Source organism: Loa loa (genome assembly GCF_000183805.2).
Source record: "Loa loa unplaced genomic scaffold supercont3.408, whole genome shotgun sequence".
In the NCBI taxonomy this organism is placed as follows: domain Eukaryota; kingdom Metazoa; phylum Nematoda; class Chromadorea; order Rhabditida; family Onchocercidae; genus Loa; species Loa loa.
In genome coordinates, this window is record NW_018108588.1 from 1 (window position 1) to 6,607 (window position 6,607).

The following is a 6,607-nucleotide window of genomic DNA, read 5'->3' on the forward strand; positions in this document are numbered from 1 at the left end:
ACACTTCTTACCATGGGATAAAAAGTGACCTTTTTAGAGATTACAACTTCAGTGGGCGACCAACCAACGGGGTATGTAGTTTTGGTGCTCATTTGCTGACCGCGTGATTCGTATCTAGGTTGTTCTTCTTGTGGGATGTAACCGTCCTTTACTCTTCTTGCCTTTCTCCACGTTCCATCAGCACGTTGTGAAGCTGCTATATATGTTTCACCTAAAATGTGCTTTTTCTTACAAAAAGCAAAAGGATTATCGATATAAGCCAGTGCAATTCCCCATTATTGCAAGGAACGAAAAGTACCATTTGAAAACTATGTGTCTAAACAGTAAACCTAGTCAACTCCTGCTGCAAATACTCCGACTAAATGGACTTATATATGCTGCAGTTAATCATAGATAGAGGAAACTTAAGCACCGTACTGACTCACCAGTTTTAGTCTTTATACGAACATCTCCAACGAAACCTTTTGTTGACATGGTATTTCTCGAAATGATCGATGAATGAATCAGAAGTGTCACGCTTTTATCTATATTTCACCATTAATCATGAAATGACCGTTCTCTTAGACAAAGAGTTGGTGCTATTTAGAAAAATGTTGGGCAGGGAATTAATCAGGATTTAGTTTAAATGTAGCAGAATGAAAGGAAAAATCTGTCAGAAACGAACCGCTAAAAAGACTTTAAAAGTCACAGCACCAGCTTTATGACAGAAGCATTCACGCTGCGATATCTGCGAATCTTCAATTTCACATATTGTTAAAATCAGTAACTATCAGCTAACTTGATACATCATTAGTCTGAAAGACAAACGAAACCTTACTTTTGTGAATAACTGATGTGGCCGTGAACAGCCGACACCATTTCTAATTTTTTTGTATAACCAAGTAACATTGAGATGAATTTTTTTCATTGGGCACCCGATGGCTGTAGCGCACCAAGATTGGGTCAGGGTGCAAATACTATTTGCGATATTTCATACCGAATAGAGGTGGCGGATTTGGATAAAGTTACTCAATGAGTTGAGAAATTCGTTGGGTAGATTAACCGATATTAGCATTTCTCTGAATGTTATTAAGTACTGTTACTGTTCATAATTCTTTTAAAATCTGTCGATACCGATGAGAAATTCTCGAATAGTTGCCTCCAAATTTTGCTACTTACTAGTAGTTTTTTCTCTCTTTTTTTTGATTTGTAATGATACATTAACCATATTATTTTGTTCAGCTTCTTTCCTCTCTAGAATCAATCTCAGTAGTTGGTCATAGAGTGTATCGATCTGCTAGTCACTGTAGCTTCGCTCTCCTATTGCATTACTTTTGGAATGGTTCAGAATAACGTTTCTTCTACCGTTCTACGTAATTCTTGCAGCACTCGTATAGAATGTAGGCGATCTGATCTCAGACGGGAGAGTGTAATCAAGTCTCTTCTTGGATCACTTCAGATTTTCTAGGATTAGCCTTTAGCATATGTCATTGCTACGGTCGTTTTTATCTCATTATGTTGGCGAGATTAAATTTGGGATTAAGGACCGTCACTATTTTATATGTTTGTATGCAATGACTAATTAATTTAATGTATCGAGTTTCATGGTTTATTGTGATTTGCTTATTTTCAGTTTTTGTGAAATGTCCAGTTGTGTCGAGATATGGTGAGATAAGATTGTTTAAGATGGATGGAATTAAGCCGTCTACAAGTTATGAAGGGTTCGACAGTGTGCCGCCTAATGCGAAAGATCTCGTTAAACGCCTATTTGATGCAGTAGATATAGTCCAGGTTGGAGTTTTAGATATTGAGAGTTTTCTACAATTGAAGATATCAGTAAAGGTTTAAGGAGAGGAATGACAGTCCTTCGGTACAGAAATGCAACTATAGATTGTTTAGACTAGTAACAAATGTTACCAGATCGTTAAAATTTACAGTCGTTAACCAACACTGTTACTTTGGCCTTTTTGCCTGTATACTGATGCAATTTTAGTTCAGTACCGAGCATAGTTGTGTTGTACATGTTATTTAAAAGATATGCTGTAACTTTACTTTTGATTTTACCGGCGAATTTGTGGAACAAAAGGTCATCTTTTTCCTACTGAATCATGCTTTTTTTGTCTTATGACGTCTTAAATTATTCGATTTGCATAGTTTGATATTCAGTATTTTTTCCGACCTTAAATATAAAGGAAATTCAGAAGCCGCTGCAAAAAATGACTGAATTAGATGTCGTCTACCAAGCGGTCATGCGAGAAGTAGAGAGAATTCAGGTTACTTTAAATGAAGGACTGGTTAGTATTCCGTTTACGAAGTAAAATAATAAATTCTTTTCATAAGATCAGATTTTCTTTTGTATTTTCAAGGCAAATGTGAATTTTTTTTCTTTGTTCTTCAAGTTTGTTCCTTGCGATAAAGCTGAACCATATCAGTTATTCATAAAAACAAGATTTTGTTCGTTTTTTACCTAATAGTATATTAATCTGGTTGAAAATGAAAAACTTTTATTATCTGTAAATTTTAAGATGGAAATGAGTCGCGAAAAAGTTGATGAAATGTTTGATACCTTGGAAAACGAGCTACGTATGGCGCAACACCTAGCATTTTGGAAGTCAGGCGTCATGTTTGACGTAGACACGAAGTTGCAAAACTTGATTGGTCGACAAACTGATCCGCAACAAAGCAAGCGTGAGCTGTTTTAAGTGAAAAATTTGTGACTGGGAAACACTGCCAAATTTGGAAATAGAGAAGATAACTTTTCATTGATTGCAAAGATGCTTTGTGTTATGCTTTCTTTTTTCTCGAAAGAAATTCAATTTTGCAATTTAAAATGCTGGATAGCTCAGTTCGAAATGATTGAATAGGAATTATCATCAATTTAGAATCTGTTGTCGAAAAGGGAGAGGCGCAGAAGGTAGCAATGCGAAAGAGAAGAGGGAGAAGTCAGTGGACTTATAATTAGAAAGCAAGAGAAATTAAATGATGGGATCGAAAAGTGAAAAGATAAGAAAAACAAGACCAAAAGATGAAAAAGAGAGGGAGAAAAAATTTACTTCAATGAATTTTCTTCAAATTTCATTAAAAATAACTATCCTGCCTGTTTAATATCATGATCGCATTTATCCTAGCATGAATGCTTTCGTTATAAAGCTGATGCTGTGATTTTGCGGTCTTTTTAGCGATTTTGGTTCAAAATTTAATTTGTTCTAAAAAAAGAAAGTTAGAAGATATGACGATACAATTATTCTTCGTTCTCACAGCTATTCACTCATCCATAATAATACCGGTTTCGATTATTAAATGTTTCTTGCATTTACTGTATAAGTTTATGTATAAATTTTAATCCGTTAATTACTACGAAATGTCATTTCTTTAGAACCGGTAGCCAAGCCAAAAGGGCCTCGATCAAAACGTCATGCTCCAAGAGAAAATATACGTCGGATTGAAAGAGACACACGATCCCAATCTGTCGTAAAAGGAAAGGGAAAAGATTCTCCTTCTCCACCGGCAGTATCAGATCAGGTTGACATTTATTTCTAAAATTTTTCGTCTGAGTAGTCTACTTTCAAAAAAAATTTTTTTTTCTCTTTTCCTTTAATAAGTCACTATTGTGTATGCATGAAGATTCCACTGTAAAGCTTTTTTTACATTTAATGATTAGGTCTGTGTGGGTGATAGTGCCTGGTCATTGCTAGTTGAAAATGAACCATCACGTAAGTTAAATTTCATTGAGCAATAGTCTTATTAGATCACTGGAGCCATTTTTTTTGATAAGTAAGCTTTCTTGTTTACATAATAATGTCGAATTTTACTTTATTTTCAAGTTAAAAGTTGGGATTCGTAATTTTCTATTAACATTTTCTTTAGCATCATCCAAAATTAAATTTGAATTCTTGATTTTTGAATTGTTCCTGTTTAGTATTTATCAGGACGTCGCAGGAAAATAAAAGTATCGGAAATGAGTGAGGGGCGTTCGATGCAAAAGAAACGCGGTGCAGGAAGACCGCGTTTGCCGAGGAAACCTCGCCAAGCAACTTCTGCTATAGCAGAAACAGCAGAGGACGAAAATAATCTCGATCCCTTGTATTGTCTCTGTCGGCAAGTAAGTGTGTATATATATCATTATTTTTTTAACTTTTTTTTAAAAGAAATTTTTTTTTTTTACATCATAAATACAATGAAAAAACAGACTTCATCTTATTTTTTTTTCGTCCGATGCCACATTATTTTAATGCAAATTTGCCATCTTCCTCTCCTTTGCATAATTTAAATTTATTTAGGTTTCTTATGGTGATATGATTCTTTGTGAAAATAAAAAATGTAACGAGTGGTATCATTTTCCATGTGTCCAATTGAGGCAGAAACCGAAAGGTAAGTGGTATTGCCCACATTGTCGTGGAGATCGATGCGATGTGATCAATCCTGATTTGATAGACTGACGAAAGGGTATTTATTAATTTCTTTTTTGTCTTTTTATCAAGTATGAATTAAAGTGGCTATTACCAAGTAAATTCAGGTCGGGAAATACTTGCAGCTTAGATTTTATGTATGGGATTTATGAAAACTAGTTTTTTAAGAGAAAAACTCTGAAAATTGCTTGTGATTACTAGTCATTATAGCGAAAGAGATGAATAGTGTAGATCGTTAAGCCGTCCCGTGCTAACAGCTGCTACAAGTTCTTAACTTTCATTGTTTTCATTAGGTATCCAGGATATTCATTCTGTCATTTTTCTTCATTTTAAGATATTTGCTTAAATTCGGGTGAAGCGGAAGTTATAGCATTTTTCATTCTCTTTGTGATTTATGAATTTATTTTCTAAAGGAATACACGTCTGTTTTTGATCGTGTTCTACTATGGGAAAACATCCGGGATGTTTTTTAAACTTTTTCACTTGTAGAACTTATTACGTGGTCATCAGTGTTTGTGGGTGCATTTCGAATTCCTTCTTGCTCCATGTTTATTGAGGAGCTTATGAATTGATTTGCATGAAAAATTTTCACATTAGCTTTGTTTCTCCTCTTTTGCATCTTCTTTCTGATCACATTGTACTTTTATTTGTTCCTGTATATCCATTTCTACGTACGTTGAGTTGCTGCTATATTTTTTGTTTCTTATTGCTTCATTTACTTTTATTTATTGTATATTCGTATAGATCTGTGATTATATATTCTATTAAGTGCGAAATTGAAAATACGAAATTCAAGAATTTCGATGATGATGTTGTATAAATTATACATTTGCTTCATTATCTGTTGTTTTCGAACTGTGGCACGTTGTGTTGTTATTTCGCAAATCACTGTGGTTCCAAACCAAAATGTGAGACAAAGCTACCACAGGACGTCTTCAGCAAGGCTGTTCCTGTAACAGTGTATAATCGTCTGTGTTACCAGTAACTTCATTAAACTGGGGCGGAAAGGAAAATGAATATGTTATCTTGTTGATTTTAACAACTAATAACTCCTGCTAATCAAGGCGATGTATATTCTTACGTGTGTATTTTGGTTATGAAATTTCGCAAAATAGTGATATCAGTAATTGTAAATTTACACGTTTTACGTGTATTTTGTCACATTGCATCAAATGCTTTCCTATGAAAATGTGTAGCATGGGTAAGACAAAATGATTCCTACGTTAGGATCGTTCATGGTTTACTCTAATTTATGGTTTTTTGTTTTCTTTTTTTTCTCACTTTTCTTTATTTCATGTTCTTTGCATGTCGTACGGGGAATAAAGTTTGCACTTGGTGCATACTAATTCAGAAGTCATTTTGTTCATTTTCTTTCTGTGGATGGATGAATAGATGGGTAAATACATTCCGGTTTATTATATTTTCCTATTATGACTTGTTTTTCAAGGGAAGTGTTGCTTTTATTATTGACGGACGAATGCACTAACAATATCCACTCGTCTCCATTTTCAATATTAGAACTCAAAAAATGGAGAGGATATTCTTGATATGAAATTTTTCCTGATTTTTTTTTTTGACTCATTGTTAAATGACGCAGTTTACAAGGCTTAGGAATCTGAGAAGAAGGTTTGTATTATTCCCAACATCTCACCTTTCAGGTATTGGATTGTGATACCTGTATTCATCGGTCTTTTCGAGGGATACATGTTACTATGTCATCAAAAGGTTTCGTTGGAGATGTTCGTATAAAGACTAAAACTGGTGAGTCAGTACGGTGCTTAAGTTTCCTCTATCTATGATTAACTGCAGCATATATAAGTCCATTTAGTCGGAGTATTTGCAGCAGGAGTTGACTAGGTTTACTGTTTAGACACATAGTTTTCAAATGGTACTTTTCGTTCCTTGCAATAATGGGGAATTGCACTGGCTTATATCGATAATCCTTTTGCTTTTTGTAAGAAAAAGCACATTTTAGGTGAAACATATATAGCAGCTTCACAACGTGCTGATGGAACGTGGAGAAAGGCAAGAAGAGTAAAGGACGGTTACATCCCACAAGAAGAACAACCTAGATACGAATCACGCGGTCAGCAAATGAGCACCAAAACTACATACCCCGTTGGTTGGTCGCCCACTGAAGTTGTAATCTCTAAAAAAGGTCACTTTTTATCCCATGGTAAGAAGTGTGAATTCGAAATTTATCTATGGATGGTAACTGT

The 6,607-nt window shown here is 34.6% G+C and overlaps 3 protein-coding genes across 3 annotated transcripts in view; 2 read left to right on the forward strand and 1 right to left on the reverse strand.

Annotated features, from left to right (window-relative positions):
- Nucleotides 1–11: 11 nt before the first annotated feature.
- On the reverse strand, nucleotides 12–474 carry LOAG_11506 (hypothetical protein; the record flags this gene model as incomplete). Its single annotated transcript, XM_003147024.1, has 2 exons — nucleotides 12–211; nucleotides 426–474. Coding segments are annotated over 2 exons (249 nt in total), but the record flags the coding sequence as incomplete, so codon positions are not given.
- Nucleotides 475–1,665: 1,191 nt separating this feature from the next.
- Nucleotides 1,666–4,418, forward strand: LOAG_11507 (PHD-finger family protein; the record flags this gene model as incomplete). The annotated part of the gene is made up of 6 exons (XM_003147025.1): nucleotides 1,666–1,770; nucleotides 2,181–2,273; nucleotides 2,505–2,667; nucleotides 3,356–3,501; nucleotides 3,899–4,081; nucleotides 4,260–4,418. 6 exons carry the CDS (start codon nucleotides 1,666–1,668, stop codon nucleotides 4,416–4,418), a joined length of 849 nt encoding a protein of 282 aa, XP_003147073.1.
- Nucleotides 4,419–6,100: 1,682 nt separating this feature from the next.
- The window catches only part of LOAG_11508 (hypothetical protein), a gene marked incomplete at both ends in the record, with an annotated part of 1,296 nt that continues 789 nt past the window's right edge, over nucleotides 6,101–6,607 (forward strand). Inside the window, 2 exons of the mRNA XM_020448361.1 lie at nucleotides 6,101–6,149; nucleotides 6,364–6,546. Coding sequence (XP_020301488.1) covers nucleotides 6,101–6,149; nucleotides 6,364–6,546 — 232 coding nt within the window. The remainder of the gene's footprint in view (nucleotides 6,150–6,363; nucleotides 6,547–6,607) is intronic.